The sequence below is a fragment of the Anopheles nili genome, chromosome 3 (genome assembly GCF_943737925.1).
Source record: "Anopheles nili chromosome 3, idAnoNiliSN_F5_01, whole genome shotgun sequence".
Taxonomy (NCBI): Eukaryota; Metazoa; Arthropoda; class Insecta; order Diptera; family Culicidae; genus Anopheles; species Anopheles nili.
In genome coordinates this window covers 53,300,773-53,315,343 of record NC_071292.1, presented here as the reverse complement: position 1 = coordinate 53,315,343, position 14,571 = coordinate 53,300,773, and the positions used below count along the sequence as shown (strand labels likewise).

At 51.8% G+C, this 14,571-nt stretch overlaps 1 protein-coding gene across 1 annotated transcript in view; it reads left to right on the top strand.

Annotated features, from left to right (window-relative positions):
• Positions 1-7,572, top strand: part of LOC128727286 (uncharacterized) — a 40,233-nt gene extending 32,661 nt beyond the window's left edge. Inside the window, exons 2-5 of the mRNA XM_053821182.1 lie at positions 2,997-5,762; positions 5,834-6,030; positions 6,110-6,512; positions 6,583-7,572. Coding sequence (XP_053677157.1) covers positions 2,997-5,762; positions 5,834-6,030; positions 6,110-6,512; positions 6,583-6,902 — 3,686 coding nt within the window. The 3' untranslated portion in view covers positions 6,903-7,572. The remainder of the gene's footprint in view (positions 1-2,996; positions 5,763-5,833; positions 6,031-6,109; positions 6,513-6,582) is intronic.
• Positions 7,573-14,571: the final 6,999 nt, after the last annotated feature.

The window sequence follows — 14,571 nt, the reverse complement described above, 5'->3', positions numbered from 1 at the left end:
GCGGGTTTTTCTTATCTATTATTATCGAGTAGCAATCACTACCAACCAGAGGGATGTTCATTTACAACCCCCTGAATGTGCAGTCAATAGAAACGAGCACAATAACTACATACGACGACGGCTCAGCGTCGCCCCATAGAAAAGGAGGCTTTCTAAAGGGAGACCGTAAAATGAGGCATTCTTCTCGCGCGAGGGTTGATTAAATCTTTAATTAAACGCTAATCCCGAACCAATCTCGCTTTGAAGCGCGTTTCCCACAGCGCGCCATATTTGCACGTAATAAAACAAATTAATCGAACCATTGGAAGCCCATTTTTCACCCTACGCTCGTTACATCGTTATTGAGCGGTCAGTTTACATCGCCTCAGGAATGCCGGCCACTGACCAGAGACGAGCGAAACAAAGTGTACGCTACGGAAGTGCCACCGTGTGGTGTTCCTCAGTTGCTGTAAACCGCGTAAGATTCCATGTTTGCATCACCACCATACGGGGCTGTCTTTCGGACCTTCGGAAAGCTCGCAGAATCCTACCGACCTGCCGCCATGTGAGTGCCGCCATTGAAGACACCATGCTACTGCTTCCATTCGGTGCGGTTCGACTTCAATTTGCACCCCTTCGGTACGTTTTCCATTCGCACGTCAACGGCCAACCGAGGGCTACCGATGACAGATGCCAGCCGCTGGCGTCCTCATCCCTGGAGCTCGTGACATTGCCAGCCGTGGTCGTGCTGGTGGTGCTGGGCGCGTGTGGAATTACGTAAAGAAGCGCCATGAGAAAGCCCTTGCCTGGGAACGGAGGCTCGCGATCGGCTGCTGCGCTAGGGTGCGTGCGAATGTGGCTTGCGTAAGAAACACGCGCGCGAAGCGCACGGGTCGCAAACGCAGGTCTTCCCGTCGGCGGCGGGAAAACGCGATCGATCCCGCCCGGTTTTTTGAGACACTTCCTGCTGTGGCTAGCTCTCGCTTCTAACGCTGGCACGAAACTGGAGCTTGTCAACGGCTGGCAGGCGCACACCGGCGGGCCCTCCGAGACGACCATTTTGTCTTCCCGTTCGCGTGGTCGCGCGTTGCACCCTGGCTGACATGTCGATTAATTTTTAGTGCAGCAAATTGATCGTGGGGATTTTTTTTTCTTCTACTCACTACGCGGTCGAATAAGCAGCTTAAGTTAACTCACCGCGATCGGTTGCAGCAAGCCGTTGAATAATGGTTCTCTAATGGTGGCCTAGTGGCGAAACCTTTCTCCTGCCAGGGTGGATTTGATGATAATGGTCGTTAAATTATTCCAGCGAATCGATTCCGCTCACAGCACCGGCCAAAATGCTTCCTTGGTTATGGAGTGTTTATTAAACTCTGCAAATAATTGGCCACTACCTGGTCGAGCTGAGGCTCGTAATTTATTCCACCAAAGAGACGCACATTACCTGCGTAACGTAAGGCGCCATTGTCGGAGTGCATAAAGGACGGTTCTTATCGTATGCAAACGTAGCGCCAATTCCTTTCTTACTTGTGTTTTATCATCGAGTGATGCTTTCAGGGTAAACCGCATCATAAACCAGTGCTTCCGGGTCTTCGTCACAGACGAATCCTGCTAAAAGCGCCCGTACCTTCGCACTTAATGGGGTCACGTAGCATCTTCGATTTGCTGATCTTTGGCACCGTGAATCGGCTAATTTCATCCCTTCGCAAAGACACGCGCTTCCTTGATCGACAACTCAAACGACCCTTGACCCGTTTCGTGCCACTCGCCCTGAAGGTCGTTCCCCGAAAAAGGACCGCTGCGTGGTCCATCACCACGCGCATCACCATCATTGGGCCACAGGGCGCCTCATCGGCGTGCTCATCGTGAAGCTTAGCGTGAGAAAAACTCGGAACAACCAATTATCGCCGGCACGCGGGGTGTTCGATTTTGACGTACCATCGGATGGTGAAGCACCCCGAACCAAGGGGTCACTTGGGTCAGGGTTGAGAGCGAGCGCCTTCACCCCTGACACGCTTTTTGGCTGCATTATTATTTAAATTGACCGTGATACGTCGGCCGATAACCGCGAAGCGCCAAAGATGAAGATGCATCGTTCAACTCACCTCGCGAATCAGCGGTCTCTCTCACGAGGGTTCTCGTGTTAAAAGCCAACTGAATAACCGGCATTGGTGTAATCTATGCCCTGGGAACAATAGAACCGCCCGGAGCGATCTGTTCTTGCCACATCCCAGCTAAGATTAGCTACAGGTCCAGGGCTGGTGAGAGAGCTCGGGTTTGTGCATCGATCAATACACCGGTCAATAAATCAGCTGCCCAGGGTTTCGGGTTAATTGGCCACCTTCCGCAATCCGAGCTGACCGGAGTTGGACCGTCCTAACCAACCGACGATGCCCTCCTTAGCGTGGCCTTCATATTGCAATTACAAGCCAACTCTGACTCTCTCTCTCTCTCTCTGTCTCGAGCCCACGATCCTCGCGTAGCATGTCTCTCGATTAGCACCTGTTGATGATGTTGTTGACGATTCGTCTGCACGCTGTGCTGCAGCACGACGGGCTCTGTTGGGCCCAACTATTGCAAATTATGCCCCACAAGGCACTTGGAGGAATGGAATTTCGCACACTCGCGATGCGATGGCAAATGGTCTCGCTACTGACGTTGCTGTTTATGCACCACCGTTCTGTTGAGTGACACTCCAGCGTGTCTCCACACGAGCCGGGACAGATGACTAGAGGAAGTTACCTAATCGTACACCGTACACCGATGATCGATTCGATCCGCTTTAACCGTCCACCGTGAGTCCGATCGATCGATCAATCGATCAATGGGATCAATCGAAAATGAACCGGCCTCAGCGGGCGGTATGCAAAACCGCGCGAAATGCGCGCTGTCTAACGCTCTGACGCTGATTGAGGCAGCGACCCGACATCCTGCTGGGCGGCTATGGTGTAATGTCTTACTTTTCTTTTAACACGACTCTCTCTCTCTCTCTCTCTCCTTTCTCTCTTGCCTCACAGGGTCGGTTGTCACAACAACAGTGGCCTCCACCACAGGGACCTCAAGCAGCCCAATGGTCTCCAGTTCACCGACAGCACCACCGACGACGATGGTCAAGCGAAGGATGACTAATCGCGACAATAAGCTGATGTCGGTTTTGCAAGCTCGCAGGACGGCGCTATCCCGTGATCGGTGGCGCAAGGAGTACCATCATCCGTCATCTTCCACACTCAAGGCTCTCCACCGGCAGCAGGCGAGTGTAGCGGGCAACCTGGTCGAGGACAGCAGCACACCCGAGTCGAACTTGATCGTTCCGGTGGTGTCCTCGTCATCGTCATCGTCGACTGGTGTGTCCTCAGGTCGCGTGGCTCCTGGCGCCGACGAGTTTCTCGACACGGACGAGTCCATCCACGGTATGTACGTGGTAAACCCGCGCACGGGCAAGATCGCCCTCCAGCAGACGGGTTCGAGCATCAAGCTAGCCAAAGAAACGAACAACTTCATTGCGGTCGTCCCGCCGCCCGGTAACAAATCGCTCGAGATTACGAAGCTCACGTCTGCTAAAGGGCTAGCGGCTGTAGGTCTGATGCCCTCGACAACGACGACGACAACATCCACGAGCCCACCATCATCGGCTCATCCCGCTGGGCGTGGTTTGTATCTAGATACACGCGGAAAACGACTACGCGATCGCAAAACCTTCCCAGCCCTGTCGACTGAGCGATCGGTCGAGGAGAGTGATCTCATCCCGTACCAGTACTTCGGTCAGAAGCTCATTCCAGCGCATCACAAGGTGCTGGACGCGCGGAACCAAGTCATCAACGCGCGCCGCACGCACCTGAATAAGCTGAAGGAGGATCCACTCGCGGAGATGGGCGATGGTTCGCTACCCAAACCATCCACCGAGAAGAGCAAGTTCTGGTCAAATAGGTACCAATCGCGGAATGTAGTGCCCCACAGTGGCTACCTAAGGCGTGGTGGTTCATTGACCATGACATCCAGTACATCATCGACGACAACATTTAGCCCACCAGAGAGTGTCCCGGTCCACTCGGACACGCTTACTAACTCCATGATCGCGCTCAGCAACCTCTCCGATGGTGAGGATGAGAAGCTGGTCTTTTCGCGCAGTGCTAACTTCACTGACTCTCACAAGACTGACGTTTACGCTGGGCGAGTGAATGATGCCACTTTGTCGGTGCCAAACCCAGTTCAGACGATCGCGATCGCGGGACCTGCTTTTGTAGAGCCTGTGGAAAATGAGGTACCGTTCTCGAGCAGTACAACCTCCACGACGACCAGCACTACGGAGATGTCAGATCATTACCGGTCGGTTGAGGACGAATACCCATCACCGATCGCTGGGTTATACGGGCCCTCATCGGGGCTGGCCTCGGGGATTTCGAAGCTCATCATCAACTATCCGGATGATGCGACACCTGAGGAGTTCTACCCTCGACCGTTGAACACCTTCGAGACGCACGCGCAGATTGTGAATCTACAGGAGGCGACTGAGGATCCAACACCTGCGACGACGTCCATCCCGGGACCCGCTGAGGAGGACTTTGAGACACCACGAAACCGCGTGTCCTTGCCAGACATCAACCAGATTTTCCGGAATCTCTCTACACCGACGACGACGGAAATGACAACCACAACGACGGCGACGAGCACGACGGCTCCAGCTCCGGCTCGATCACGGCTTAACACACGCGTGTATGTACCCGTCAGCCGATCAACGACAACTCGAACGACTACAACGACGACCACAACCACCACGACATCGACTGAGTTGCCGATTGAGGAAGAAACCGAACCACCGACGACAACGGTGTTGATCCTTACGTCCAGCCCTACGACAACACAGCGCGTCAGCTCGACGTCCTCTACCACATCCACCGAGACTCCGGTGTCCTCTATGGTGCCCTCGGTGACTCCTTCTACTCAAGCGCCAGCGAGAACTACACCTGCCAGGACCTACAGACCATCGACAACATTACCCATGAAGCCCTCCACACCAATCGCACCCGTGGAACTAAGGACTGTTGCGATCTTCACAGGTCTTCGACCGAATCCACCAGAGTCACCAGCACCACCCTCGGTCAATGGCACTGGAATGGAGCCCGGTTTCAACCCGATTTTGTCACACATCTTCCCTAAACTAGCAGGACCCATGTTGTCCACGCGATCCCCCGTCAATCTGGACTTTTCGCTAGCGTTCACATCACCTCCACCAGCCGATCACAGCTCAGGCACGAAGAAGCCCGCTGTCTCGTTCGATGGAGTCCTTCTGCACCACAACAGCGATGTGGTGATCGAGATGCGCAAAATGAACACCGCCACGTTCGTGCTGGCTGGGTTGGGCATGCTACCGATCGTCATTATCGTGCTGTACGTGATCAAAGCGACGGTGTTTAACCGTGAACACAAGGTGTCACATGACCTGGAGCGGTATATTCCGGACGGACAGCCACCAATCAGTCCAGTGGTTCGGTTAGAACAGTCCGATACCTCTAGCGCCACCGACGAATCGATCATGACCGAGCACGATTTCAACCGGAGCAATCTACGGTTTAAGAGTCTGCTCGGTGAGGGTAACTTTGGACAGGTCTGGAAGGCGGAAGCTGATGATCTGGCAGGTCATTTGGGCACGACACGGATCGTTGCGGTGAAAACCGAACGGAGTGATAACGGTCATGGTGATCTCAAGGCTGAAGCGGAGATCATGCGCAAGCTCGGGTCGCATCCGAACGTTGTAACTCTGCTGGGTGCTTGTCTTGAGCAAGGTTTGTCTATTTGACCCCGCTTGGTTGACTGTGACCTGACTCTGACCCGTATCTATCTGATCCTATTGTAGATCCCCAGCTGCTGATCATGGAGTACGCGATGCGAGGTCGTCTTCTGTCGTTGCTGCGAGCTGCCAGAGGAGCCGTTAACGGACTAGCTCCGTCTGTGCACAATAACCGGCCACCAATCATGCCACTATCCCCACGGAGACTGACAGGATTTGCCCATGACATCGCCCGCGGCATGGAGTACATTTCGGAGAAAAAGGTAAGCGAGACTCTAGCGAGACTGTAGTGAGACGTACGAACAGTTTCACGAGCTTCTCTTTATCTCTTCATGCCCGTAGATCGTCCATCGTGATCTGGCCGCGCGGAACGTGCTGCTCGACCACAACGGTATCTGCAAGATCTGTGACTTCGGTATGTCGGTCGATCTGGAGAAGGTGAAATCGTCGCACGCCCAGATCCGGATGCCGCGAAGCCACCACAGCGAATCACGGTTTAAGTTCGACCTGAGTGCACGATCGTTCGGCATCGGTAGGCACCAGCACCATGGCCATGAAGGTCATGGAGGTCGGCACGGTGGAGGCAGTGGTGGTGGTCACAGCAGTAGTCACGGGCATGACACGAAGAGCCGGCCAGCGTTACCGATCCGCTGGATGGCTCCGGAAGCGCTACAGTATCACATATTTTCCCGCGAAACCGACGTCTGGGCGTTTGGGATCGTGCTGTGGGAGATTGCCACGTTAGGTAGGTTCATTAGCTTCAAGAGGGCGTCGCTATCGGATCTATCTGACTTCCGGTCTTCTATTCCTTGCAGGCTGTACTCCCTACCCGAACCTATCCGGACGTGAGGTGGTCCGAAGCGTTCCGAATGGATCCCGCCCGGAAGTGCCCGCGGATTGCCGTCCTGAGCTGTACGAGCTGATGCAGCGCACCTGGCGGCAGGATCCTCGACAGAGGCCCACTTTCTCCGAGGCACGTACCTGCCTTGCGCGGACACTCTGCCAGTGGCAGCTGGAGGACAACGACACCTCCAACACGTCCGAGTACCTGGACGTGAGCGGGTTTAGTGAGGATCTAGAACAGGGCATGGTGTACTTCAACCGGCGGATATCGGAGTTCGAGTGCGAGATCTAGCCGGTACGCCTGTTCTAGAGATTGTGGCGTTCGTTGTACAGATATAGATAGGCTCTCTGTTTTGCGTTTTCTTCTCCCTATTTCTCCTGCCTAGATGAAGGATGTGAATCCTTTAGGCTGCTCCTGATCATCCCCCATCCATCGTGCGTCCCCCACAAAAAGGGGGACGGTTTCCATGGCGCATTAGACATCTCGTAAATTATCTTCATCTGTAGCGTGTAACTGTACCACTTGGGATAGCTTTTAAAGTACGAAGAAGTAGCAGGTGGCACTAACGCGGGCGAAAGGGAAGCGACCACACGAAAAAGTAAATCAATTACAGGCGTAGCATAGACCCAAGCGAAGGAACAGCAACAGTAGAGCGTAGCGTAGAAACAAAGTGCAAGTGATAGCAAAGCAATTAGAGCACCGTTTATTATTGTTTGTTTTCTTTACTCTCTTCCGTCTCGATTCTTGTGTACAGTTGAAAAGCGTAGCTTAAACGACGGCCGAGGGCAGATGGTCCCTCATGCGCCCCTTTTCTGATCCCGCTAGTTGGTACGATTATTTTATTGTAATATTTTATACGTTTTGCGCTCCACGGTGCGCGGTTGGCTTCGTTTGCCCGGGGCAACTGCCGCTTTGCCGTTTCCAGAGAAACAGGAATAAAAAGTTTTGATGTTTTGCGATAATACCAGTTTGAGTGTGTTTTAGAGCCATATGCACGACTTTTCATCCGAAAGAATTTAAATTTTTTAATATTTATTCATTTTATACATTTTTTCGCTATGACATGAAGCAAACTCACGATCGTTGAGTACACATCGACATCGACGGTCGCATGCATTACTGGATTATTTATTTTACAATAAGTAAAAGTGTTGAAGAGTTTCATTTTTCTAGTAAGTAGAAGAGTTGTTAAACCATCTACTAAGATAGCTATTTCGATAGTTTCTATCTAAGAGTATTATGTTTTTAAACCACGCTATGTACTGCGTGTAGTATGCCAAAGCTCCATCAGTTACAGCGCCATCTGCTGGGAGAGCTTTCGAAGCTGAAGCGATCACAGTGTATGACTAGCAGCACCGTACATTTCACGATTAGCCGAATCAATTTGAGCTCCTTCCAAACAAATTAACTGAGGTTCAGCTTTATCCCGGTGTAAATCGATTTATCGAAACTCTTTATCTAAAATTTATAGAGCTCTGAAAAAAATTGAAAATCCGCAAAATCATCTTGTAACAAATGGTCGACACCGACTGATGAAAAGGCGAACAACATTAACCTTTGACGAACATGCTCGTGCTCAGCTCCATCGAAATAAGTCCTTGACCCTCGTTTACATCCACTTTCCTTGCGTTTTCTCTCGTCCGATCATTTCTCGATTTCCTCCCGCTCATCGCATCCCCACACGCCCATAACCGGCCGGTCATTAATCGGTCGAATCCCTTCAACAGGCACCCGCCCATATCGGGCAAACCCGGCAGCTAAGCAGGAAGACGACGAGCCAGCCGAGCTGGAAACTGTGTCAATGACCGAGTGAAAAGGAAAAGATTCCAGTTCGCCCGTATGTAGGTGAGTCGGTCTGTCACTTTTCCTTATTTTACGAGATAAACAAGCCACAGCTGGATGCGGTGGAAATGCAACCAAGAAAGCAAGAAGGGCAACAGCAACCAGCGGTTCGATCGCGTGCAGCCCTTACATGACCCACAAGCCAATGCCCCGGGTCTGTTCAGAGCCGGTTTTTTTTTTGTTTATTAATTTTTTCGGGAGTCTTCACGGCTCTCGAAGGCAAGCATCTTTCGATAATCGAATGCGCAGCATTTTATGATCCCCCGAATTCGAAGGCAGAACCGAACCGGCACACATGGGACCTCGTTTCGTTCACCCATTCACAGATCAAGCGAGAGCGGGTCTATTCATCGAGCTCCCCGTGAAGCCAACCACCGCTTTGCGAGCTTGAGCGGGTGTTTGCTCAGTTCAGACGTCGAAGGTATTTCGAAAATTTTTGTAAGCCCCACGAAACGCTCGTTCCGTCGACAATAACCTTGACTGATATTTAAATGATCTTTCTCTCACCCAACGCCGTCTTTTCCACTGATCGTACCCCCCCAACTGATCTTCTCCGACTTTTTATCGTCAGTGAAGCAGTAACGATCTCCCCCCGATCGCCGGTCGTTAGTGCGACCCTCAAACGGTAAGAAAACCGTTTCCAAACGCCCAATGCTTCCTTCCAATGCTTCGAGAATGTGAATGGTAAGCGTACGGACATGCGTTTGCGTTCGGTTTATTTTTTTTTCTCCTCACTCACTTCACAGGCTCCCTTGCTCCATATGTGCGTTTTCGAAACCGTTGACAACGGTTTTGGACGCCAACCGGCAACCTTCGCGGGTTGCGTATGATTAAAACATGAGTTCGCGTGAGGCTGCAACAACATCGCCTGCACCGGCCATTTCCTCTGGCTTGGCAGTGAAAATCGGTGGACAAAATCAAGCCACCCCCCCTTTCGGGTGAAATATGGCTTCGTGGGGTGCGAAATGTATAGCCCGCCCTAGCGAAAATTAATTGCGCCTTGGTAATGAGGAAAAATTCAGTTCACGACATTTGCACAACGTGCGCCATCGGTCCGTCATCGCGGGTACCCGACTGCCGGGAAGGTGCACCCAGCCGAAAAGGGACTTTATCGCTTTATTTGTGATTCCAAAATTCGGCCCATTACACCTGCACGCTGATTGCACTAATTTATGGGATGCTTTTCCGTGGCAGCGGGGCAGGAGCGAAATTGCATCAATCAGCCAGTCATTCGACCAATTAGGAGGTGAATAATTCCTATATTTAAGACCCTGTTTTGAGCGGGGCGCAGATCGGGTTGGAAAAACGAAAACCAAACACATTCATCAACAGCGAGACGAAGCGCACAAAACCCCTTAATCCTAATGCCCGGGGGCAAGTTTCACCAACCCAGCTCACCTAGTCGCCTTCCCAAAAACCGCAAGCGATAAATCTCCGGGTGTCCCGCTTCGGTTCGGGCATTTCGATTTCTAAATAATCGCGTTTTCCCACCCACAACCCCCACTACGCAGCAATGGCTCATTTATGAAGTCACTCACTCCCACCGGTGCCAAAAAAAAAAGAAGCAAAAATCAATCCCCGTTAGCCACATCGAGCTGGACACCCTCGGGGGTCACTCTGGCTGCCCGATCACCGATCGTAATTAATTCACCCACAAAAGCTCTTTCGGACCCGCCAGGCTGCTTGGCGCGAGTTGTCTATCGCGAATCGTACCCTACGAAATAAAAAAAGACCCCATCCAACCAGCCCGCTCTGGTTGACTTCTCGCTGACCTACAAACGGAAGAAAAGCCAACCGAAACCGTGCACGGTGCGCACACAATACGCTGCTATGATGGACGCCCTGACGGATTGTTGTGCGATCGCTGCTCCAGGATCGACAAACAAACCACTCTCACGGATTGCCAGCATAACCAAAGCTCGCATCGAGGATCGAATTGCATCTTTCACGGTGCATCGGTGCACGGTTCCCCAGCCAGCCAGCCAGCCCCAATATGGTCCACGAAGGTGCCCATCTTTTACCTGTCACCGCGTCGTGTGTGCGTTCTCCTTCTCCGCGTTGGGAGCGAGCTGCTTTTCTCTAGGTCACGGACGTCACGGATCATACGGTGTTTGCTATGGCAACGCACATTCCAAGAGAGCCCGCGAGAGAGAGAGAGAGATCGCTACACGGAGCGAACGATCGCTTTCCCGCGAGAAAGGCCCCACGGGAGGCGAAGAAAGATCGCTCCGGTGATCGCGCGAGACCTGGCGAGACTTTAATTCGGTGCGAGACTCCCAACCGTGCGGTCCTGTTGGTGGTCCTGTTGCTGCCCGTGTTTGTGCCAGTTCCGAAGCACCCGTTCTGGAAAGGGGGTTTCCGTACGCCAAACTAAAGAGAAAACCCCGATAAACGGCCGTGTTTTAACGCGAATCCTCTTAACCGTGGTGAACCGTTTTTTTCTTCTGTTGTGTGTGTGCTATTGTTGTGGTTGTTATTTCGTGTCCCAGCTCGTTCCGGCACCGAGGAGTGTGGTTCGTATTCCGTCAGGAGGAAAAAGCGCTCATCAAAGCTTCACGCCCCAACGGGTGCGCCGCGTAATTGAAGTGCATGCTCGCGGAGTGGCAGATGTTACGCGTTGCACTCCCGATTTCGCTCCCCCTTAATAGGCGAGTGCATTAACGTTGTAATTGCGGTAAAAAGTTAGTGTTTGTGTGCGTGTGCGTGTGTTAGTTCCCAAAGTTCGACGATCGATGTTAACCGCGGTGAAGTTCCGTTCCCGAATCGGTTTTCTTTCGCTGGCTTCCCGTTCTAATCCTCACTCGCAATGACATTCGCGATCGCGATCGTGATCGGTGAAGTGCAAAAAAAAACACTCAAACACACACGCGTCACCCATACGCAAAAGCTTCGGGAATGCTTCCGAGGGAATTGGGTTAATCAAAGCAAAAAAAAAGCCCGTGCCAAATTGTAATTTGAACTGTTTTTCCACCACTCGGCGTGTATTTCCCGGTTTGTGGTGGAGTGCTGGAACGTATGGGATCTGGGCATGTAGCCTGCATTTTTTTTGTTCCTTTCTTCCCAGTTTTTACGCTGGACGTCGAGTAAAACGAGGGTGAACGAAAGGAGAACGAATATTAACGCACGTTCGTGGTTGGCCTTGCTTTGGGCGCTCGACGATCGGGAACTTCCGACATCGACGGGGTCGGGAAGAGAAATGGACCGGATGATGGATACGAAATTGTGGAAAATGTGTCAATTGCGGACAGTGGGTTACTTACCACGCGGAGAGTGCTGGATTTATGATCTTTAAAGAGATCCACGAGGTAGCTAAGGGCAGTGTCGAGCCACATTCTAGAGCGATCTTTGAACGGCGTTGGCTTCCTCCGTGGCTTTCAGTCCACAATTCCGCCTATAATTGGGCGTACAAAATTAGGCACAACTAACCGAAAAGCACCGCGCAATAGAAAGCATTCACACTCCCAGTGGAAGTGAATGGTCATATTTTCCATACCATGCGCGAACACCAGCAGGTGGTACGATGAGCAAATAAATAAACATCATTTAAAATGATTGCTCGTTCGCGCGAACCAAAACCATCGCGTGTATCGCGTGGTCCACGAGGCGGTCAAACAGCCACCAAAGCGGCTGCCCCAAACGACGCCACGGCGCCCGGGTTCGTGTCTTAATTTCCCGTTCAAATCTTGCGTTTCGTGTGGCGCCGCGGTACAGAGCGTGTATTTTCACCCAGCAACACCGCTCGAACGCCGACGCTGACAAACACTCGGTGAACCTCGTCGGTGAACCGGTGGTTAGCATTTTTCAAGTTCATTGCACCTCGCGGTTTATTGCCATACCAGCGAGAGTGTGGAGCGTGTGCAGAGCTGTGGTGTGAAAAGAAGCGAAGAAAAACCATCGCTCCCGATCTCATTGTGGCTTGGGGAGTGCATGGTATGAGCCCCGTTCAAAAGGCGTAGAAGGTCGAACATTTTCCCTGCGGTTGGATTATTATTTTTTTTACTTCTCTCCATCGGCTTCTCGACAATTGGAGCGCGGATCAGTGCCCGGCTTGAGCCACGGTTTCTCACGGCGGATTGCAACAGGTGAATATTTTTTTATTCGCTCGCCAACAGCCCGCAGTAAGCTACTACTTAGCGAGATTTAATCTTCTACCCATTTGGCAAGACTAATGACCCCCTGGGGCGCTGATGATAAGCGGTACCGGGCAAGCAAACCGGAATCCCTCCAGAAGTGCCCAGAGAAACCCCGTAAAAGCGCACGCATTTTCCGTCACCTTTACCAATCAAACCTCTCGATCGTCGTGGTTGCGAAATTCCACCTGCCAAACAGATGTGCTGCCAAACACTGTTTTGCCAAATATTGGGAACACCCAATGGAGGCCTTATTTCTGGTACAATCTTTACGCACGCCTCATTTTTCCACCATTTGGGGGCTTTTTTCTCTCCCTCCTTTTGGATGCATCCAAACCGCAGATCAACCCGCTGCACCCTGACCTGCATCGTGGCGTGGTTTTGCGCACAAACGCGACGGCGCGTAACCGACCCGCTTCGAGGATGCAGAAAAGGGCTCCGGCACTGTCTGCCTCTGCCACGGGCACAACGCCACGTAACGCGTGCTCACGTAAAGGAAGCATAAAAATAAAACCACAACCGCTATCGCGCTCCCTGCCCGCACCGGGCGGATTCAACCGATCAGAATTGAGTCAACGAATTACCCAATAGGAATTACTCGTACGTACTGCTGCAGCTAGTGCGGTTGTTAGTACGCTAGCTAGGCAGCAGGAAGTCAACCCACCATGCCCACCGTTGGGTACGTGGCGCGTAAAATGCACGGCTCACCTCGCCGGTATGCCATCGGTCGGCGAGAAAGAGCGCAACGCGGGCATGCTCGCATAATTTTCGATTCCAACCAAGCCCGGTCAATTCGGTGGCAAGCCTTCCGCAACGCATGCACAACGTGACCCACGGAAGCCGAATGGCGGAAGAGGCGCACTTTGGGACGTGCCTGTTGTCGATGAACGGCACGATGTGCCGCAAACTTTAGGTGGGAAGTCTCGCAGCAAAGCTCCATTGAAAAAAAAAAACACCGTGGGCTGGGTCGAATAAATTTTGCCTGGCCTCCCAACCAACCCGGTTGATCGATCGATCCCTTGGGCCCTCCGAGCCACGAATTCATCTCCCGCAAAATTTCACCGTCCGCTTTCCAACCGGCGATCCCGTTCGGTTGGTGCCCGGTTTTCGATCGATTTTCCTGTGAAATAAATCATCCAGCTCCGAACCGCAGGCTCTCTCGTCGTCTTGCGCCAATTAGAAAGCCAGGCAAATGTCAACACATCGGTGGTACTAGCGCCCAGGTACCTGTGTGCTGTGCTTCCTGTGTGCACGGTTCGTAGTTGCAAATGGGGCGAAATGGGCGCTAGGGAAATTTAAAGTACGCAAAACCCGTATGAACACGCGCCACCCCATCTGGTGGCAAGCTGTACGCGGAAACCACAACTCCGGGAGAGCTCGCAGCTGGCGGTGGGTAATCGGATGCTGTGAACCTGGGGGCGATGTAACTAACGCGTGACAAGTGGTACGACGTGGCAGCGAAAGTGGCCTGTAAAACATTGCGGCCCGATCAGCTCGCCCGATGAAACTGGATCCATGTGAAATTGAGGAGATTTTCAAGTACTGCTGGTACTACTAGCTCACGGAAGTGATCTTGATCCTTCGTTTTTTTGTATGCGAATTCCATTCGATTCTTGGAATACAACCTTGTCGGAGAGATAGATAAGCAGATAAGAGTTGATGTGGTGCAGTTTTTTGTGGCAGAAACTCAAGACTGTGATCCTTTTTATATCTTAATTGGTTGCGCAGGTTATCCATATTTTACAGATTCTATATGAGATCATATACGCCTCAAACCTATCAGTTATGAATACGATTTAGGCTCTCACGGCCTGTACAGTTCATTCGCAAATAATGCTCTACAGACTGCAAGTCTAATTATAATATATCAGTATAGTAATCATATAGATTTTTATATTATTTATGAAAAATAACACATTATTTAGCTGGCACAATAGCTACTGGCCATTATAATAACATGAAATGAATAAATAAGAAAACCTAATCCA